The 22691-nt window shown below is 39.6% G+C and overlaps 1 protein-coding gene across 2 annotated transcripts in view; it reads left to right on the plus strand.

The window, feature by feature from the left end:
* The window catches only part of CSMD1 (CUB and Sushi multiple domains 1), a 1658539-nt gene that overhangs the window by 1339534 nt on the left and 296314 nt on the right, over positions 1 to 22691 (plus strand). For both annotated transcript variants that reach the window (XM_083177358.1, XM_083177357.1), the window contains exons 31-33: positions 3102 to 3218; positions 5234 to 5347; positions 19374 to 19469. In XM_083177358.1, coding sequence (XP_083033484.1) covers positions 3102 to 3218; positions 5234 to 5347; positions 19374 to 19469 — 327 coding nt within the window. The remainder of the gene's footprint in view (positions 1 to 3101; positions 3219 to 5233; positions 5348 to 19373; positions 19470 to 22691) is intronic.

Genomic DNA, 22691 nt, shown 5'->3' on the forward strand with positions numbered 1-22691 from the left:
AAATAAATAAGAAATAGATTCTGATTGGTTGCCCATAGCCCATTGCCCATGTGAAATAGAACTTCCATCTTAATAAATATCCCCCCATTGAATTTAAAAAATAATTTCAGATTGGGTCAATCTAATGCAAACTAGTTTACACAAATGGTACACCTATCAGTTTGTTTCATTGTCATTTAGGGGGTATTCAATCCCCCGCCGCTATTTCCGATGGTGGAAATAGTGGTGGGTGCCTATTCAATGTCTTTTCTGACAGCATTAAAGAGGCATCTTGGCAAAACAAGCCCGACTTTAAAAGCAGTCGGGCGTGGATTGTCAAGCTCATGGCCGGATCTCGACCATCCACAGCCGCTTCTCATGGCCACATCCCCCTTTTCGGCACTCGGCAGACAGTACATTGAATCCCACCTCCGATTCACTATCAAGCAGGTCGAGAACGGGACAGGGTCACGACTGTCTGGACGTCCCAACAGTCGTAACCTAGGATTGTATATCCCCCTTAAACTCACACATTCAAGGCATTTACATTGAACTTCCAATAGGTTTCATGGAGTATCTATATTGAATAGGCTGCACTTATACATTCTTTTTGGAACTAATTTACATTCTTATTGGAACTAATATATTAATATGTCTCATGCCTATATTATTTAAAAAAAATAATGATAAACTGCATAAATCAGTAAATAATATTTGTTCCCTGGTTTTCAGTGTGATAACCAAATGCATGTATTGTTCCTGCCCATATTAGAATTGCTATATTTAGACACTGAAAGTACAGTATATTGCATACATACATATGGAAAGCATTATGTGGTTGGTCACAAAATAATACACATTGTGGATTTTACAATTCTTTTAATACATGTTTATGCATATGGGTTAATTGCTGTATATTTGTGAATACTTGAGATGACTGATCATGGGGTTATAATTGTAATGTTTCTATTGTGGGTATTTGTTAAAATATGTGGAGAAATACAATATCAAACAATCAACGCCTAACTGTACTTTTTCCAACACAATCTGTAAAATGTAGCATTTAGGAGCTGATTGTCTGATATTTTAGATATATTTTATTTTTATTCATCTACAAGCTATGATAACTGCCCCCCCCCCCCCCGTGTCTGAAACATGCTACATGTGCAATTCTAATTACTGAAGAGCACTTTATTGGCACAGAATATATGTTTGAAGTGAAATTTTGACTTTCACCTGCAAGTATCATTTAGTTTTTGCTTTCAAACTTTGGCATTTTTTGTTAGTGAGCATTGTTCCATTACAGCAGCCACACAGTCATAATTACATTTAAAAAGAAAAATAAATAAACTATACCTCAAACTTCTCATGACTGAGGATGAAGGCATTGTGACATGAGCCAGCATAGCCAGTTTTGATACTCATGATTTAGCATCCCACACCACCTGCACATTCATACAAATAGGCATGGTGCCTTTTTATATACAGTATGTCTGCCCTATTAGGTGATCTCAGCCTAATGTGTGGACAGCCTATGGCTAGCAGGACATTAAGCAACCCTATATGAGTATCATCACATGCCTCTATGACAAATACAGCTGTAGGAGAGGATCTTTGGAGCTGCCATCACCTGTTCTGATGGGATAATAAGGTCACTTGTGACATGCTAACCACTCTAGTGGAGATTGACTGTAAGGGATCAGTGAAAAATATACATAAGAGCCAGCAACTTGTGAAGGTTGATATGGAATATATCTGGCTCAAGATTATTCTTGACAAGTAATACAGGTTCATAAATATGTTAAGGTGCAGAAGAAAGAAACTAGGCCTGTACAGACTATGTGATACTTCAATAAGCTACTGATCTTTCTCTGTTTGTCTCTTTGACCCTTTCACTCATGGTTGAAGTGATGAATACATGTAGTAAGTGGAGAGCATAAATCAAATTTTTATTTGCATCATATTGAAGCTTGAATGACTAAGGACAATTTTCTTAGCCCTAACTGCGAAACATTTGGTAGACTATTTTTGTTTTACTGTTGTGGTGCAGTTTCTCTGTGGGTATTATTACATTTACAAAACCAGCGATTATTAAAAGCAGGCTTTCCATTGCTCTCTATGCTGAAATAATTGATGGTCGCTCCAATAGTCTAAAACTGTTCCATAATGTTTTCATGCAAATTTTTTTTTATAAATTTGATTTTCTGATATCAAAATTGATGGAAGATCACAGATAAACCTATAATTGGTGCTTAATTAATTTTGTTGGAAATGATGTGTCTACAGGTGTTGATATTGCAGAGTTACAGTATATAGGCCCACACCATTGAATGACTCAATCTATGATCATTACAGTTACTTCACTAGTGGGGTTGGTTTATTGATAGCAAGTACAACCAAATTTGTTGTTACACTGGTGATGAATCATAGCAGGGTTTTATATACAGATGGACCTGTGCTCTTCTAGTGCAGCTAAATTGCAGGCATGCACTCTCGACAAGACTAGGCGATCTGGTGCCTAGCCCCACTATGGGAATGCACAGAGCTACTCCTATTGTAGTGAATGGAGTGTATCCTATTCACAGTGAAAGGCATGACTAGGTGGGCATGCCCCGGTGCAGACAGAGCAAGGATTAGTGACACTCCATTTGTAGTGCACCAGCTGGTACATATAAATGGCAAATAGCAGGGATGCTGGAACATTTAACTGCATTAATTAACTAGCTCTTTCATTGAAGTTAAGGAAATGTCTGTCTCCCACTTACATTACAGAGCCTTACACAGTAAAGAAACAAGAAGGCCCATGCACATGCTTAGTAGAGATCTTAATGGCCATCTTGGGATAGGGCACGAATCCTCCCTGGGGTACAGGAAGTCCAGAGGCTGTAAAATAGATCATTCCTCATTCACCTCTTTTACCTCTATGGTTGCTACACTGAGAAGTCTGCATATTTAGTAATAAGTAACTCTATTTGCATATTTTTATTATGCAGACATTACTTACATATTCCAATAGTCACTGAGAAGTAAACAAAGTACTAATATTAAAGTATTATAATTTTAAATACATCTTCCAAATATAATAAAGCTCTGTAAATAAATGTTTCCTATTTTTATATCAGCGCCCTGTGGTGGGCAGTACATGGGAGTTGATGGAGTGGTTTTATCCCCAAACTACCCAAATAATTATACTTCGGGACAAATTTGCCATTATTCAATAACTGTTCCCAAAGAGTTTGGTAAGTTGCATATTATTTATTACCTTTCAGAATGATATGTAATGTAATACAATGCAAATTTTAGAATGCATCAGTAAAAAGTATTATAGAGAGTAAAGCTCAATCATAAAGCCAGTCGACTTGCAGAATGTATTATAGAGATGATCTAAATGCTCAGTCCTAATGCTACCCTACAGTACTTGCAATATGTACAGTATTATAGAGATTACCTAAATGCACAATCCTAAAGCCAAATGATTTGCAGTTTGTATGATAGAGGTGACCTAAATGTTTCTGCAGAGTTTCAGATTATATGGATGCCATTGTCTTATGGTAAGCAAATTAGTCCACTAAGTTTGCACTGAAAAAATATGTAATTTTAGAACAAAAGTTTCAATACAAAATTTAAAAATTAAACCATCTGAACAAGTGCAATCTTAAAATGTAATACTTTTAAAATGATGCCTTTATGCAACATAAATAAAATATGTGTGATTCCATATGTTGATTGACTTGTTGACTTAATATAGGGAATATTGACTTTAATATAGGGTTGGTTCTGGTGTAAACAGCATTCGTCATGCACTTCCATTACATTGGTAAATTCTGTTACAGTATATTTTATTCTACAACAGACTGATAACCTGTGGCTCTCCAGCTGTTAACAGATACTGAGAGAGTATGCTGGGACTATTAGTTCCACATCAGCTGAAAAGACACTGGCTGTCTGTCTCTGTTTCACAGTAATTCATTAATCAAACATGTGGATTGTGGATCAAGTAATGTTCAATGTCAAAGAGCAAAATTACATTCAAGAAATTCTATTCTATATGAGTTCCCTTATGTACCTAATGTGGTCATGGAAATATAAATTGACAAAATAATTTCTATACTGTATGTACTTGTCAATGGGAGATTCTGAAAAGCACAATAATGTATATAGGCAAAAAATGGTTAACACATTTTTGGCGAACATGGTGCAATAACAACACCATTAATTTAGGATGCAGTCATCAATAATATAACTTATTTATTGTTTTTTTTCTTTATTTAATAATCTAAGCAAAACCAACTAAGACTATACTAATAATAATATAGTAATAGTGACAGAGAGGAGTTGTAAGCAAGTCAATTACATATCATCTAATGCTTCTTCTTTGCTTTTAATATGGTGTTGTAAGAGGAAAGGTAGGAAATATGACCTTGAAGAATAGTGTCCTAGGAAGGACACCTCAGTAAATGATTGTTGTGGTAAGAGACAATAGGGCAAATGTATTAACCAGTGTTAAGTGCAGAAATGCACTTAACGCTAGTTAACTGGGGGAGATTATGTTTTCCATAATGTATTACTAGAGTTACGCTCGGTGGGGCTGTCCCCTGCAATCCTCATTAGTGATTAGTGGGCGTTTTCGCCAGCTCAGGGCTAGTGTTTTCCTATCCCCCACTGTGGGGGACAATGCTAGCCCTGCTTCTGGCTGCGATGGAAATCTCGAGATAAAAGCGAGAGCTCGCGCATGTCCATTACAACCGGCTGGGGGGGAAGCGCGAGTGCGTTTGTGCAGGGCTGCTTGGGGAGCCAATAACACTGGGCATAATGGATCTCCTTATCGGCTGGGGGGTTAATACATTTGCCCATAACAGGTGCCTGCTTCCCCATGTTATGCAGGAGAAGAAGAACTCATTATTTTAAAAACTTTATGGCCACCTTCATACATCTGCCCCAATATGTAAAGGTCTAAAATTCTAAGGGCAAGATGTATCAAGCTTCAACAGTGATAAATGGACAGTGATAAACAACCAGCCAATCATCTCCTATTTGTTATTTTTCAAACCTAGCCTGTGACATGGCAGTTAAGAGCTGATTGGCTGGTTGTTGATCGCTATACATTTTATAACTTTTTTGAAGCTTGATACATCTGGCCCTATACATCCTGAAGGTTTATTTTCTACCATCTGTATATTTGATGTTTAATTTTCTTATGTAAAAAGTTACAATTGAAGCAACATTACTAATCTTAATTCTTTTTCTATACTAGTTGTGTTTGGCCAATTTGCCTATTTTCAGACAGCTTTAAATGACTTGGTTGAGCTTTTCGATGGTGCTCATTCACAGTCAAGACTGCTCAGTTCCCTCTCAGGAAGCCATACAGGTAAATGCAACTACTATTTGTAGATTATATGGTGCTTATGTTTGTTTATGATCTGTAAAGTTTGCATTATGTGCTTTCGGGGTTACCACCCCCTAGTCAGGATAACAGCCCATCAAGCTGTTTGATGGGCTGTTATACTGGCAATGGGGTGGTAACCCCAAAAGACTAGATAGTGCTGATTAAGCCAAGCCCAATACAATTTAAGATTTAAGCATCTGAAAGTATCCATGTGCCTTCTTTATTGGACATTTACTGTATATATATATATAAAATTGTGTATGGGATGTAGTCAGGATCCCAGTCAAAATACCAATGGATCCCAAAGGTGAGCATTAGGGTTATGGTTAGGCACCAGGGCAATAGTTTGTTAGACTGCAGGGAGGTGGGGGGTTGGTGTTAAGCTACCAAATGTGATGGTTAAAATTAGGCTGTGGAAGGGATTGGTTGAGGTTATAAGGGAGATGGGTTTGTCTGCAGTTTGGATTTGAATACTTACCACAATCCATCAGAATTTTGACCATCAGGATTCCACTGCCACTATTGTGATTGTCAAAAAGTATTTTTTGTCATAATGTTATAAATCTTGCCCGAAAATTCGCTCATTACTTCATGAAGTCTGTATTACTAAATTAGTGCTTACTTGGACTTGTGGAATTTAGGTTCACTTCAGTAGACAACTTGCAAGGCTCTGGAGGAGTCATACTGTACCTGGAGCAAATTAAATATACTGAGCCATACTGTTGTTTTAAAAACAAATAGTTATATTTAAAAATAATTAACAATGAAGAATTGTTTATATGGCGGTCAAAAACAAGTACATGAAGAAAAAATGTTTTATAAAAGGTCAACTGAATACAAAGGTTAGACCATAACAATAATTCTCTCCACTACAATAATTTTATGTATCAGTTATTGATTTAAGAACATCGGGTCTCTGTTGTAGTAAAAGACAACTGTTTTATATCTGGAGTTCATATTACTTTGAAACAGCTATAAGAAAGGACAGTACATGAAAAGCAATAAAATTATAATGACAAAAATGAAGATACTATATCTATTAATTAATTAATGAATAGAAAATGTTCTTACAAACTTTCTCTAAAAAAATTATACTGAGTAAGTTAAAGGTCTTAAGCTAATTAAGACTAGAATCTTGCAAGAGATTTTGTTTCTGTTTAGCAAAGTATTTCAATATAGCTTTAAAGTTAAGCAAGTTAAAACAATGAACTGTAAACTGCAGTATAGTCATTCTTGGATTAGCTTTTCAAGTTACCAGCAATTTAGGACATTGACCTCTGGGTTTCAAATCCGAGTAGAGACCAATGTTTTACTTAACACAAGCAGTTATGTGAATCGGACTTAACCTAATGTCTCATTATTATATAGTATATATGTGGTGTGGAGTTTTTAATGGATTATATCAGTGGCGAACGCAGTGGGAGTTTCCGAGTACTCAGAACCCCCCCTGACAGACCAAATATTTTTACAGAGACAGACTTGTCTCTATCTCTGCACACTGGTCCACCCTCAATTAGAGCTGATGGTTACTGCCGGTTCAGCTGTCAGAGCTTCAGTGTCATACCTAAAGCACCGAGTGTGCAGTTACCGCTGTACAGGCAGTAACTGGTCAGCTCTGATAGCGAGTCTGACCCTGGACTTCTGCTGGGTTCAGATGTGGCTGCCTTCCTCTACTGTACTGCGGCAGTGCTGAGTCAGTGTCTATTCTAGCACTGACTGGCAGCGCTGGCTGTAGTGAAGGACCATACTGGGCTCTCAGGCAGGGATTTAGTGCAGTGTGCTGCAGCTGCAAAAAGTTTATTTGCAGATGCTCGCTGGCGCTGCCAGTGCCCTAGATTTCATTCCCATCTCGAATCATCTCCAGCCAGCTCCACCTCCTGCAAAGAAGAGTGCTGCCTCAGGCAACCCCTGCAGAAGCCGCCATCAGGGAGGGAGGGTGCCGGACAGTTTCCAGACAGTCAGGATCCCGACAGTCATTACCCCGACATCAGGATCCCGACAGTCAAAACCCTGACACTCGGGCTATTCTCCCTCTTGGGGGTCCATGCCCCCCATAGAGGGAGAATAGAATAGGTGGCGAGCATAGCAAGCCACCGTGCCCAAAGCGTGGCGAGCGCAGCGAGCCCATAACTGTCTGGCCAGTTGGGATCCCCACGTCGGGCCAAGCAGAGAACATTACTTTTATTGTGAGATCATAAAGAGGATGATGACCATTGACTATTGTATTATCGCAAGAAAGTCACAGTATCACTATACAAAACAAAATGTATCAGTAACCACCATAAAACACAGAGGACAGGATGTTTTAAGTGTACAGTCAAGCCTCCAAAACAGACATTTTAGGACATTCTCCGGTACTTATATGTTATTGGGCGCTTACTAAGCTATTTGCTTACTTTTCCACGTCCCCTCGCCGCGCTTCGGGCACGGTGGCTTGCTGCGCTCGCCACACTATATAAAATCAACTCCATGCCGACATGAATAGAGTGGGTATGAGCGTACTAACTATAGTGGGCACCCAATTAACATATAAGTACCCATTCTCCATATGCATTTAAGGTTTCTGCAGATATCTATTATGGCAGTGACACTGCACTCCCCATAGAATCCTTTCCAGGGTTCTCCAGACCCAGAGATGCACAGACCACCTCACTGTCAGCACTGCATCAGATGTGAACCCACATCCCTCCACATGGATCACTGGAAGTGGCTGCCCATGGCAGCTGTCTGTTGTACCTTGATTGGCCTCCCCAAACTTATCATGGATGTCTCAAATCTCCGCACCCAGCTCCTCATCTCACTAATCAATATAACCCATTGCTGAGAATCAAGTAAGGCACAGTTCCCACTGACTAAGGTAGGTAGCCTTTTATAGCAATTCTTTAAAACAAAAAAAATACAAATTAAGTTCAAAGTATGACTAATAACAATTAATGGTCAACTACTCTGTAATGTACTGTATGACAACTTACTGATGCTCACTATTTTATTCAATTCCCTAATTCTCCCAGTCACAACTGTTCTCTGAATGGGATATATTAAACATTACATTTTGTATGAGGTGCATCTTGCCGCATTTATGAACGCTTTAAACAATAGGAGCTGTCATTTGCATGAAGGCTTCCAGCTATCATGCCTATCCTCTATCCAACTGCTGTTGACCATTTCACTGAGTTTTTGTAATGTAACTTGGTGTGTAGCTTCCAATAGCCATGATTCCTTGCAGCTCAATAGCTGCATAGGGCACTACTCAAAGTGATACCGCACAAAATGCAGGAAAGTATTGCAGGTGGATCTTGTTTTTTGTAGATCACTCTCTGCTTCATAGCTGTGGACAATTTAGAAACATGCACTTCTCCACTTGAGACAAATGGCATAAAAGAGTAGTTAAAGGGAATATTCATGTAGCAAAAGTTTTTTTTTTTTGTGGGCATGTGTGTAAATTGCCCATTTACTGGAGCAGTTAGGGCCAATTTGCTAATCAAGCCCAAGGTTTATATAACTCATCTTTGCAAATAACCTATATTAAAGCTGAATGTTAGGTTCCCAATAGCCTAATGGAATAGTCGGTACTTGTTTCCTAGCACAGCGCTCATCGCATCGCATACCATAAGCCATACGATGGCAGCCGATGTTATACAATTTTAAATCATATACCATCGCATTGTATGCCATATACAATGGTATACGATTTAAAATTGTATAAGCACCCTGATGGGTGTTTTCAATGTTAAATGGGCCCCGTATAAGATTAATAATGGTATAAGCACCGTAATGGGTGCGTACAATGTTAAAAGCACCCCCACGCCACCCCCTCTATCAACACCAACCCAAAGCGTGGCGAACGCAGTGAGCCCACGAGGGGCGGCGGTACGTGTCCTCCAACCTTTTCATACCCCCACCATCCACGTCGACGTGGAGTTGATTGTAGATAGTGTGGCGAGCGCAGCCAGCCACCAAGCCCGAAGCGTGGCGAGCGCAGCAAGCCCCTCAAGGGGACACGGAATACATGTAAAGTAATAGGCATCCTCTCGCGGGGCACGCTGCGCTCACCACGCTTCAGGCTCGGTGGCTCGCTGCGCTCACCACACTATATAGAGTCAACTCCACGCCGACGTGAATAGCGGGGGTATGAAAAGGTCGGAGGACGCGTACCGCCGCCCCTCGCGGGCTCGCTGCGCTCACCACGCGTCGGGTTGGCGTTGATAGTGGGGGTGCATTTAACATTGTAAGCACCCTTTAGAGTACTTATACAATTAAAAATCGTATAGGGGGCCATTTAACATTGAAAAAAACCATTAGGGTGCTTATACAATTTAAAATCGCATCGCATCACATGCGGGTATATGGCATGCGATGCGATACAATACAATGCATAAGATGCCATATGACTGAATATCTTGGGTGCCGTGCTAGGAATCAAGTACCGAACAGTTTTTTCCTTGTACAACTGCAAGCAATCACTGTCACGCTAAAGGTATATAGTAGTTAGCTGCATTATAGAAGTTCTATAAATTATACAGAGGCTACTTGTACAGTAACTTCAGTTTGCCACTTGGGTTAGGCTTCAAATAACTTTTGTTGGATGGACAACTCAGTATACAGTAAACATGTAAAGCCATATTTAATTTTATGTTTACCTTTCCCTATATGTACTTTTCATGTGCAAGCAGCCATTCTCAATTACTAATGATATTCTACTGTATAAAAATAAAACTGAGAAAGAAGATTCAGTGCCAAATGTAACAGGGCGTGAGAATCAGAAACTGAGAAATTGTGGGACAGTTTTCTCATTTTTTAAAGTGGCAATCATTTACCCTGCACAACCATGTAGATTTTGCCATGTAATTGATTGCCACTTTTAAAAAAAAATGGAAACACTCTCCCAAAATCTCTCACTTTCTGATTCTCACACCCTATAACATTGGCCCTCAGTTTGATTTAGTTGATGTAACAATAGTATAATAGCATAGCTTCCAACAGCCATTGTATTTAAATCGGGAAGGTGTGGGCTGTGTAAGTTGGTCCTGCCCAGCACTATATAAAAATGAAAATCAGGACGTTCAGAAGTATGCAATAGTATCAAATTAAATTATTACCTAGGTTTATGGACCAAATGCATTTTATGTATTTCTGTAGAAATACATGTCAAGAAACATTTATTGGCCTAAATCATAAGAGATACACTCATGTTTATTTGTATATGTCAGTGAAGCACCTCCAAGAGAGCAATAACAACATACCATATCCTAACGGGTTGACAGAATCCACAATAGCATATGTGGAAACGTTTTGATACTTATCTACTATCTTGCTTGTGCACAGCCTTCTTAATTCCCCTTCCACATTGATATTGTTGAAAGTTGCAAACAATCTGGGAAATTGCATAGAGAATATTTAAAAATATAAAGCAACTGCATTCTGGGATATAGTAACTAGTTAAAACTTTTAAAAATATTATACAATTTACTTATTCATTCTTTATATATTGAACCAGTTTTTCAGAAACAAATGTACAAGAAGGATCTACTTCAATCTCCAAGGAGGATCTGGAGACCTTTGATGAAAGAGATTTGCTTTTTGAGGACACATAGAATTTAAATATTCTTCCTCAAGCTTTCCAAAAAACATCTACAGTAAATCACGGAATTTACTGGTCAACTCTCTGTCTTTAAGTAATTGAAAGGAAATTAATGCTGCTGGCCCCAGAAGGGACATGGGAACGTCCCAAAAAACTGGGACATTCCCATGATAAGTGGGACAGATGGTAGGTACAGATGGAGCCACTCTCATGTATTCCTTTAATAGGATTAAGTGAGTAATAGGATTACTCTGCTAATCCCCTACTTTATTGTTCTATGTATTGTATTGCAACTGAGAACAATAGGATAGCCATGGCTAACCTTAGTGAGCCATGGCCTAAGGAAGATAGATGAAAGGGGCTACATCTATAGTGTAACTGCTATAAGAGAATGGCAATTTTTACACAAATACAACTCATATACAGTATGTATATATATATATATATATATATATATATATATATATATATATATATATATATATATATATAGAACTGAGGTTTGGCACTCCCTGTAACGGAAGGTAGCTTTGCCGGTGCCTCCACTGAAATAAAGTATAGGTGCGTGGCGGTGTGGTACTCGTAGCTGGTACAAAGAAAACAGTCGAGCCAAGTAGCAACAACGTTTCAATTTATCTTGTAAATTGTCTTCTGGTTACAAGATAAATTGAAACGTTGTTGCTACTGTGTGTGTATGTATATATATATATATATATATATATATATATACTGTAAACATATATATATATATATATATATATATATATATATATATGCACTAAAGTAAGATTGTAGTCTTTAAAAGGATGCCTTGTGCTAATTTACATATAGAGGTAATGTATTTATGCTAAATGTACTTGGAATAAATGTATATTCTTTCCATTTGAGTGAATGTGCAAAGACATTTGTTGTACTGATGCAAACAGACTAAAATAATGTTATTGCGTGTTTGAATCCTTTCTCATTAAGGGTTTTCTAATTCCCCCTTTGGCTATTTGGCATTTGTTGCGTATGTTGATGAAGTATGGCTGAGGCTTCTTCTTATGTCTTTCTTACACTGTGTACTGTATATCACAGCAAAATTACATCTTACATTGTTATATTGAAAAGAGATAACATAAAGAAATGAATCAGAACATTGCAGAAAAACTATTTTATAATACATTTCAAACAGTGCGGGAAAGAATCAAGTAAATAAATCACACAATACACTAAAAATAAAAACTGTTTACAATCACACCATGAAATAACACTATAATGACATTTTAAAGCATCTGAGTTCTGCTGACAAATATAAAATATAGTGACACATGTAAATGAAACATATAAGATTAATGAAGAAATGTGTAAGAGCACATTATTGTGGAATTGGCAATCTGCCCTACATCAGATGCAATTATCAAATTCCAACGGCAGAATTTTCTATATCACTCTGCGGTTTGGAGGGTAAAAACTCAAACTGTACAGTTTGCAAACCTCTACTGTCAGACCACCACTCAATTATATTTTCATTTGCAACCCCATGAAATAGAACCTCACCCATAGAATTGACCAGGTATCATCCAAGGAGGGGTATGACTCCTCAGGATCTTGCAGCAAACCTGGATCTCTCTGCAGTAATGGGGACCTGTGAAGATTCTTCTTCCCTACTCCATTGCTATAACAGGGATGTGACAGCCACAATGGATATTATTGCATCAGTGGTTGAACCAATGCATATCTACCTAAAATGACCTAATGGCCCATACACATGACCGGAGCCCAATGTACTTGAAGCAGCTTCTGATTCCTTAATGCCCTTCTCAATTACTGCGATCTGCAGATGATGGACTACTAGCAATACCTAGAATCTGCCTGAACTCATCTGGAGGTAGAGCTTTCAGCTTTGTTGCTCCGACTCTATGAACAGTGCAAGATGCCTCTTCTGTAGAATCCTTCTAAAATAGGCTCAAGACTCTCCTGCCATCTCAAGCATTTCACATATTTCCACTGTTAAGCTTTTTTTGTTTTGTGTGCTGTAAAAGTAAAATTAAAGCACTTTAAGTCCTATTGGGTGAAAAATCCTATATAAATAACATTACTACTACTATTATTATTATTATTACTATTATTATTATTACATTGTATGTTGATTTGGCAAACCACATGCAATTTAAGGGTTTGTAAATGTGAAACATTTGGATTTATAACATAGGTGCAGGAGAGGTTTCTTCTATGGGGCCCTTAATGCCTGTAGGGCCTGCAGCTCTTGTGCACCCAGTACACTGCTGCAGAATACAAGTCACAGTGGTTGATGCAGTGCTATATTGACTGTTCTGCTGGAATATCTATGGGAGGAGGAATGGATGCCCCAGCAAAGCTGACATCAACTGAATAAGTTTGATGAGATCTCCCCTCTCTTGGTGGGCCCCATGAGCATGCATTTGTGCTTCAGGGGAGGGGTTGCCAGCTGCCACTTCTTTCTGTGCTTTGGGAAGGAAATTTGAATCTTTGATGCTGTCTGGAGCAGGTGAAGGGGTGCTGCCCATCATCGTTGAAGCTCTGTGGATGGAAGTTTATGTTTATGCTGGCTTTCTGGTGAGTATATATATACTTTTGGTGTTTACAGTTTTACTTTGGTTACCCCCATCTGGATTGTTCTATTGCTCCCCTTTTTCCTTCCCTTCTTTTCACTTTCCTTCACATATATACAGTAGGAAAGCCAGGCCCCCCCCCCCCGCCCCTTAATTTTTCAGTCTTGGTATTCAGGATTGAGAAAAACTTAATCTCCACGGGAAAAAATATAAGATTTTCATGAAATCACCCGACCAAATTTAATATGGGGTCCACAAAGGTCTTCAAGTTATGCCCCTGCTACAGAGCATTGATGTAGTCTTCTAGTCTTCATTAATGACTGGTGCTGACTAGCACTGGCTCACCTTCTGGTGCACCTGGATATTAAGTAAATTGACATTATAAGTGTCAGCATGCACTTACTGTCCATGACAGTTATTGCATGATTGCACATGTAGATTTGCTGTAAAACAATATGAATGTTGTCCTCGATAAGTAAAAAAAAAACCTAGGCAACCCTATGCACGAGTGAGCCTTAGACTAACAGAAAATCAGGACCAGTCTCTTGTACTGCTTAGTACATTTCAGCCCACCACCTGGGAATGCTATCATCAGTACAGTGGGATTGGAATTTATACAATTCATTGTTGAACTTTGTTTATGTAAATATTTATTTTTGAACTCCCTCTGACAGGGTAGAAAGATGATAACGCATGCAATTTGAGTGTTTTTGTTTGTAACAACCACACCTGTTTTTTTTATAACTAATCAGTGCAATATTAACAATGCTGTTAGCAGACACTTCATAAATTGGAAGCTTTATATCCCAACAAGGTCTCTCAATATCAAATCTTGTTTTATGTGATGTAATATGTGAATTATCCTTTTGGATAGTTCAGAAACTATTATTATACTGTATATATTGAAAAAAAACTTGTTTAGTATATTTACCCTTGAGGTTGCATTCAACCAAATGAGCACTGAGATTAATTTGCCTTTTTTAGGTTTCAGATCAGGTGAATCAGATAGTTTTTCAATTGAACTGCTATGCTCTTTACCATCGTACAGTATATTGTCCATGTTCGGTTCTCAAACCTTTGAATGTCTACCATTACAGTTTCCAATGCCATCCACCAAGACTGTCACTGCTCAAAATTAAATTAAAAATCATACAAATCCTGTCTTCCTGACTTTCAAGTGGACTCTAATGGGGTTTGGGGTGAGCTGCCTGATAGCACTTGGCCACATTTGACTGCTTTGTACATGTCATTGGCAATCTTTTAAAGCTGTGCATTTCTGGCTTCCTTTATGATTTTCTGTATTTTAATTGTGGTATTGGACCTATTTCTGTGCTGTCATAGATCAGTCACTGGGCCATTACTATGTTGGTGCTATGAATACTTTCTGGAATCAAATTCTCATTGTTTACACCTCTACTCCCTCTATGAAGTTGCCTTCCTATAAAAACCATGCAGTCTGACAAAATCCTTGCCTGTGCAACATGTTATCTGAACAAAACAGATTACACATAACACTGATTCAGTTACAGATGTTGTGCTTGGCCTCATCTCCTGACTCAAATGATCACCTGCCAGACCTGACCTTGACCTTTCTACTCTCACATTACTGCTTTTTGAAGCTGAACCTTAGCATGTTCCTTGATTTTGGCTCTTCTTATGGTCTGGCATCTAGTTACAGTTACAGCAAATTCAGAGTTCCCAGGTATATGAGCCATATATGTGTAAAATGTGCCTTTTCTTATGGACATTTCATAGTATTTCCTACTCCCTTCCTGTCATCTGTTTTAACTAATGGCTTGTGATAGAATGCAGTGAAAGATTTACTTTATGGTAAACTTTCCCATCCACTTCCTTATGCTTATATTTGTCTCTTATAATCAAATGTTCTGTTTCAATTTACCACATACTTACCGACTTTTGAGCTGTTCTCTCCGGAAGAGAGGGCAGCCAGCTCTGTTAGGCAGGGGGGCGGGGCCATCTCTGGGAGTGAAAAAGAGGCGTTTCGGGGGTGGGGCCACATACACGCTGTCCTGTTGGGGGCGTGCCTACAGCGTCATGTCATTTTAGTCCCGCCCCGCCGTGCAATGCCGGTATTTCAGGGAGGGCTTTCTGGGGGGCCGGGAGGGGGACCCAATTTTCGGGACCTCTCCCGGCCATTCCGGGAGGGTAGGCAACCCTGTTTTACCAAAATATAGCTTTTCAGGGGGTAACACCTATATAATCATCAGTCTGATCAATCGATATTGGGTGATCAGACTGAGGATTTCATAGTTGTGTATGCAGAAACAATGTGGAAGTGTTAAGGTGGCCATACATCAGAAAGACCGGTCTTACAATCATGATTGTATCCAATTTCCCTTAAACTCCCCTGCAGTCCCTGGTGGTTTTTGGACACACAATGTACTCACATCCTGTCAAACAATCCATCTGCTGCATGATTGTATAATTGAAGCTTCATTTAAATAGGGGGCTGGCCTACTAGGATCAAAAGTATAGGAGTACCAAAAATCCATTTTGTTTTAACTGACAGGTTGCCAGCAACTACCAGTCTGCTCACATCTGCTGTGTTATGCCGTTATTAAATAGCCCGAATGTAGCAATCCTCTGAAAACTGTTTGTAGATATGTGACAGAATTGTGCAAAAGGATGAGCAGAGCTCTCTTCAGCTTCCCGCCCATCTGCCACTTGGAAACTTCTGTGGCTCCCAGCATTTTCACTGCCACGGGCTACCCCGAAGCTGCACCTCTCTTCTCTGCTAGCCAGGGAGGGAGTGTCACATGACTTTGGTTGTATGAGCCATCTAAAGACAAATTGCATGTACTTTAAAGCACATGCAATCTGCTCCCAATCCCAACTGATCTGACATGCAACACATCAGATCCGAGGACCAATCCTCCAATCTCCCGGGGCCGGGAGATTGTGTGATTGTATGATTGTGTACACACAATGTGCAAACAATCCCTCAGACTAATTTGGAACTCTGGGAGCACCATCTTCTAGTAATCCCCCCCCCCCCCCCCCCCCACACACACACACAGTTGGAGGAAGATCTCTCTGTATTGTTTCATACTACAAAAGTGTTTTGTTCTTTTTTTTTGCATATTCGAACCATTAATTTGGAAGAAAAAGTGGAGACCACATTGGGACATTGTTTTCAGTGCAAGTAGACTAAGTTGTGTCCATTGTATTGTTTATTTGGATGGTCCGGTGACCATCAGTTTTAGTCTTCTGCAGCTTTAAACTTACAGCGCCAGAGGTGAAATTGTTTCTTTCTTTTGCACACAATCTGCATACAATACATATTACAATCCATTGAGATTGTATGATTGGGTGCAATGTCTTTCTGATCTATGGCCAGCTTTAGCCAATAAATGGCTTAAAACTCTCATGCAGTGCTGTTTCATATTGCATATACCACCTTCCAGATTATATAGAAGCCCGTGCACACTAATCTATTTCTAGCTAAGTGTAGATGGGGTCACAGCTGGGTATACAGTGCTTGCCTGAACATGAACATGAACACAGAGTTTTTATCTTGATCAGCTGGGTGATCTCAAATATGTACCAAGCTTTATGTTCATCTTCTCCTAACTTTTCCTTAACATATACAGTATATAATATATTTAAAACCTATTCATGTTTCACTATTTGTATCTCACTAGCAAGTATTCCATTTTCTCATTTAAAAAGCTCCATTTCCTTATTCATCTTCTTTTGCCTGTGCTAAAAGGCTGTGCCCCTTTCTCACCATATGCCCAAATCCGCAAATGTTGTTTTTTTGTTACTGGAAGTAATGAGCTGTCTTCCATTCAGAAGCCTTCCATGTCCTATTTGCTAATTTTATATATATAAAAAAACATTCAAAAGAAAGTTTCCATGGATCTTTCTTAGTCAGATTGTTCAAATGCCAAAGTCACAAAAGATTTCCATTTATAACTTCAATCAAAATGTAATGTATAGAAGAATGTGCTAGTCACGTTTGCCATGTCGCAATTTTATAAAAGTGAGTAGGGGATAACGCTTTTCTTTGTGTGAATACACATCTGAAAGTGTAACATCTTTTAAATTTAGCTGCTCTTGTCTATAAATCAGCTTTAATAAGATCAGAGAGGTCTGAATAAAAAATATACTAAATGTACTGGGAAGTATATGATAAAAGTTAAAATACAGTGATTATTATTAAAGGACAAATGTAAAGGTAGCTACAATATCAATCAATAGTAAATGTACAAGATGTTGCATTTGTGATACAGGTATACTGTATACATTATGAGCATACAGATGAGGTGTCCACATACACCATATCATGCCAAATAGCCCTATTTGGACAATGACTTTGCTACTATGCTGCACCATGCATTCTGCCACACAGTCTACATAACTAATATGCATTATGATTAGCCTCAATATTGCAGTAGAATTGCAATGTATGAGTACCCTGTTTCCCAACATTTGCTTGATTTACTATACACTAGTGGCGGCTTCTCCCTGGTACTGCACATGCACAAAAGCCTGACCTCTATGGGCTGCATTGGCTGCAGCCCATAGAAGCTGGCTAGGGCTGCACCGGAAGACAGGGAGTGGCTTCCTACAGGAAACCAGCTTTCTGCTTATCACAGTCTCTACTGGCAGTCCTAGAGGGAGGAAACACATTTCAATGGAACTGCCTTTACTGAGGGTGACTGGCAGGTAGGATTTCTAAATGGAACCTGACTGACAGTCGCAATGAAGTCAGTGCAGTTACAAAGACTGTGTCTGGCATCACTATCACTGAGCTGGGTGAGGGAGTTTACTAATGGTGCTGCAGTCTTACAGCCCATAGAAAAATTCTGCCACTGATATACATGTCAACTACTATTAAGAATAGTATATTTTTGCAAGGACAGAGGTAGCCGACGGAGCAAGCCATCTTTCCCGAAGTGTGGTGAATGAATGCATCCTGTGAGTGTCTATGTTTTTACTAATGGTGGTCACATATTACCGGTACCAAATATACAGAAAAAAACTTGTCTTGGAATTTTGAACCTTTTGACCCTTTACTCATTCGTCCTAATGCATTTTGTAACCTATTGACTGTCAACCTAAATACTGCAGATCTGCTATACCACACCCATACGGGTGTGGTATAATTACCCGACAGTTGGCATGATGTCTGATCATGCTGGGAGCACTTCTTCAGCACTCATTGGGCCGCATCATGACAGCCCCGAGGCGTCCTGAAATGACAATCCGCCGCCATGGGGATCTCCGGGTGAAAAGACGGCACCGGCGTCTACACCCTGACAGCTGCGAGAGCTTCGGGGAAGAGAGAGAACGTAGTGCCAATGTTGCTGTGAGAGATGTGCAAAATATCTGCTACAAATGCCAGCGTCGCTCACAGTGACTCTTCTATTTTGACTCAATGTTTAACAAAACTAAAATGAATTTGTTTCAGATCATTTGCCAGCAATAACTAAAGTGATTAATATTCTTCAACTTTAACTCTGTGAGTGCCAACATTGCTATGGGAGATGTGCAAAATATCAGCTAAAAATGCCAGGGTCAAAGTTGAGGAATATTAATCACTTTAGTTATTTCAATTTCAATGCAACATGTTTACTGTGTCAATATTTAATTTCTGTATCTGGTGACAAGGATCACAGCATTATCAAGAGCAATGCCCTGTTGCAAGCTTATATATTAAGGTTATCAATACAGACCACATGTGTAGTACAATATGTGTTAAAAATGTCTAAATGATGTTGTTCCCATTAACAATTGTTTTACTATGATGTTTTTATTGTTTACAGCACGTTTTATATGCAAATTAAAAGTCTAAGGCCATAGTCTAACATCCTAATTTACTATTTTGCAGGGGAGACAATGCCATTAGCTACTTCTAATCACATCCTCCTGAGATTCAGCACAACGAATGGCGGCCCTGCCAAGGGATTTCATTTTGTTTACCAAGGTAACTGAATTTTTTTCCCATAATGTTATAATCATTTTCATTGAAGCAGTTTAATATTCATAGGGCTGTTTTTTTCTCTTCTAAACATGAGCAAAGGTTTTACTGCCTATATCCCTGTCAAGTTAAATGTTGTTGTTCTAACTAAAATTAATGAGATACAATTAGTTTCTTAAAGTAATGCAGTGAACTAAAAACATATGCTTTCTTCTTTATTTCCAAGTGCATGGGTATCATTTTTTTAAGTGCAACAGTGAAGCCTTTGCAGTGCAAATGCTTGGCTTTCAGGATGACGGCCCGACAGTCGGGATTCCAAAAGTCAGTACTCCAAAATTGGAATCCCGAATTTAAATGCCATATATTTGGGATCCCAACTGACGGGGGCTATTCTCCCTCATGGGGGTCCACAACCCCCATATAGGGAGTATAGAACTGTGGTGAGAGCAGAGAGCCACCAAGTACTCAATGGGGCAACATTGCGCTCGCCCTTTGGTCAGAGTAACAGTGGTCAAGATTCTAATGTTGGTATACTGACAGTCCTGATCCCTGCAAGCATGCCCCGCAATCCTTGAAGTCCAGGGACAAAGCCACATCACAGAGGACAGCTGTTACGGTAAGAGCTGCCCTTTGCATTAATAATCGCTTATGTTAGTGTAAATGAATACCTGCAATGTGTGGCAGAGGATGTTAGTGCATCCCGACTCAAGTCTCAGTCAATAATTTCATGATTTATTTTAAACATATGTAAATGATTAAACATTCTATATAAAGAACCGAGTAATACTGTGTATTTGTGCTATAAACATAAAGCTTACAACAAACATAATACACAATAGTTGAGCAATATTTTAGGAGAAAAATTGGAAAGATCATTTCAAAGTACTATAGGTGGGACTTTTTTGATGTCTACAGACTTCCTAGGAAAATCTTCTACTTAGCATGTGAAGCAGCTCCATTCCGCCCTTTATACTGCATGTAGTAGATGCTAACTTGGCTGTGGAGAAGGGGTATTTATGGGCAACTGGAAATCAATACATTTCTAATGAGTATAAATTAAATGATCCCTAAGATACACATGCTGTCTTCATGGATTACAATTAAATGTACTGTATGACCGTTTTCACAAACAATGATATAGACATTCTTAAAACATATTAAAGTGATAATATCTGCTCTGATCTGCTGTGTACCACTTCAAACCAAGACAGGTATTTCAATAAAGGGGTGGAATTGACATGATCTAGGGGCAGAAACAAAATAATTGTGAAAATAAACATCAAATAATATTACATCCCTTTGGTTGGATTATGACAGTATTTTCAGTGAATATATATATATATATATATATATATATATATATATATATATATATATATATATTGCTCCAATCCAATGATGAAGAGGAAACTGAATCCTATGGTGTCCCAAAATTTCAGTTAGTGGTCATGTGACTGAAGAGATACAGTATATGTTGCTCAATTTGAAGCTTTTTAATATACTTTATTTTCTTTACACCAATTTTCCCCCAAATTCTCATTGTCAATGCAGTAGACTGGTACTATTGCTTCTTGCCTTTATTTAGAGATACCACTCACATTCAGGAACGGGGACAGAACTGCCAGAGGCAATGGAGTCATCTGCTACCAGTCTTCAACTTCAGAGGGGGCTCATCTCTTCCATTGTCTCCACCTCCACTGTACTCATAGCCCACACAGTGTCCCTGCCTTCCTCCATCCCAGAGAAAAGGAGCAGGAGGGACCCTTCAGTCGGCGATTACCTCTGATGCAACCTTGGGGGGTGGGGGGGGGGTCAGGGCAGCACACAGTAATCTGTAGTGCACTACTGGGTTAAAAATCCCTGGAGGCACTGCAGTGGGGTCAGAGGAGCATGTGCTGAATTCTGATTGGAAAAGAGCCCAATAAATGCTCCTCTAGAGATAATCATCAGTAGCAGCAGGAGATGGGGGCTCCCCAGCGAGCACACAGCTTCCAATGCAGCTTTTAAACGCCTGCACCCTGCAGGCACAGGAGACCTCACACTGTGAGCAACTACCAGCCAGTGCCTGGAGCTCCTCCCTCATTACTTCTCCTGCCTATGGCTCACACAGGTCAGCAAGATTAGACAGTAATGGTGCTTATAATGATCAGGGGAGGTTACAGCCAGAGACAGATAATCAGCTACCCTCCTGCAGCCTTACCATAACTTATTCCATAACATTCAATCCTGCAGAGTTACCCTAACCTCTCCCTGACCCTATCCTCTTCTCCCACAGTCTTACCCTAACCTCTCCCCCAATGCAGCCTTATCTAAACCACTCCTTTAGCCCTAGACTCCCCTCCAACAGCCTTACCTTATTTTCCCCCTTAACCCCCCCCCCCCCCTGCAATTTTACCTTAACTCAGCATAGCCAAACTCTGGCCCTCCAGCTGTTGTGAAACTACACATCCCAGCATGCCATGAGGCAATGTGGAAAAGGCATGATGGGACTTGCAGCTTCACAACAGCTGTATGGTCATAGATTGGCCATGCCTGCCTTAATCTATCTCCTCTCCCTAGCCTCCCCTTCCACAGTCTTACCCTGTACTCTCCATTAAACCTAACCTCCCGTCCTGCAGCCTTACCCTAACCCTAGCCTCTCTCCCACAGCCTTACCCTAGTACTAGCCTCTCTCCCACAGCCCTATCCTAATTCAGTGGTTTCCAAACTGTGTGCTGTGGCACCCTGGGCTGCCTCGGGTCGGCAGTCCAGGACCAATACAATTTATTAATGGTTATTATAATAGGCAAAACTGGTGCTGGTTGCTACCATCATAAACTATGTGGACAAGTAGAAGTGAATCCCATCCCTTCCCTTCCCACATAATTAAACCTAAGAATGACAATTTACTTAAATAAAAAAAATTAAAATTTTTTTTTTATTCACGATGACCCTGGGATAAAAGGTTTTGATACTTTAGGGTGCTGTGATTCAAAAAAGTTTGGAAACCACTGCCCTAACCTCTCCCCTAACCCTAGCCTCCCATCCCACAGACTTACCATATTCTCTCACCTAACCTCCTATCCTGCAGCTTTCCCCTATGCTCTCCCCTAACTATATTCTCCTTTCCTGCAGCCTCCCCCTAGCCTCCCCTCCCTCTGTCTTACCATAACATCCCCATATCCTATCCTCCTGCAGCCTTAGCATAACCTCTCCCCTAACTTTCCCTCCTGCTACCTTACATTAACC

This window comes from Crinia signifera, chromosome 3, assembly GCF_055691185.1.
Source record: "Crinia signifera chromosome 3, ASM5569118v1, whole genome shotgun sequence".
In the NCBI taxonomy this organism is placed as follows: domain Eukaryota; kingdom Metazoa; phylum Chordata; class Amphibia; order Anura; family Myobatrachidae; genus Crinia; species Crinia signifera.